We start from the raw sequence: 571 nt of genomic DNA on the forward strand, positions 1-571 counted from the left end.
GGTGATGGAGTGAGTTGTGGTGGTGATGAAGGAGTGATGGTGGTGACAACATGGCGACAGTGTTGACATGATGGTGACAACATGGTAGGGGTGACGATGGTGGAGTGATGGTGGTGATGGCACACTGGTGGCACTAACAGTGGTGTGATGATGGTGGCCCTGATGCCAGAGTGGTGACCTTGACCTGGTCATAGCATCAACACCAACAGCGATGGCGACAACACAATGACCACAGAGCGCGACACCATCACGTTACGGTGACGTTGACATGACACTGATGCTGCTGTCTCCCCAGGGTGACGCGGGCCTGACCGGACGCAAGATCATCGTGGACACGTACGGCGGTTGGGGCGCCCATGGCGGCGGCGCCTTCTCCGGCAAGGACTACACCAAGGTGGATCGTTCGGCCGCCTATGGGTGGCCAAGTCCTTGGTCAAGGCCGGGCTGTGCCGTAGGGTGCTGGTCCAGGTGGGTGCTGCTCCTCACCCCCTGAAGAAACCCCAAAAAAGAACCTTCTCAACCTCATCCCAGCTCTCCCCTAGGTGTCCTACGCCATCGGCGTCTCCCACCC

The 571-nt window shown here is 59.0% G+C and overlaps 1 protein-coding gene across 1 annotated transcript in view; it reads left to right on the forward strand.

Moving 5' to 3' along the window:
* LOC103805057 overlaps positions 1 to 571 on the forward strand; it is a gene marked incomplete at its 5' end in the record, with an annotated part of 2,403 nt that overhangs the window by 1,201 nt on the left and 631 nt on the right. Inside the window, 3 exon segments of the mRNA XM_009077692.1 lie at positions 296 to 410; positions 413 to 468; positions 543 to 570. Coding sequence (XP_009075940.1) covers positions 296 to 410; positions 413 to 468; positions 543 to 570 — 199 coding nt within the window.

The sequence above is a fragment of the Acanthisitta chloris genome, unplaced genomic scaffold (assembly GCF_000695815.1).
Source record: "Acanthisitta chloris isolate BGI_N310 unplaced genomic scaffold, ASM69581v1 scaffold38646, whole genome shotgun sequence".
In the NCBI taxonomy this organism is placed as follows: Eukaryota; Metazoa; Chordata; class Aves; order Passeriformes; family Acanthisittidae; genus Acanthisitta; species Acanthisitta chloris.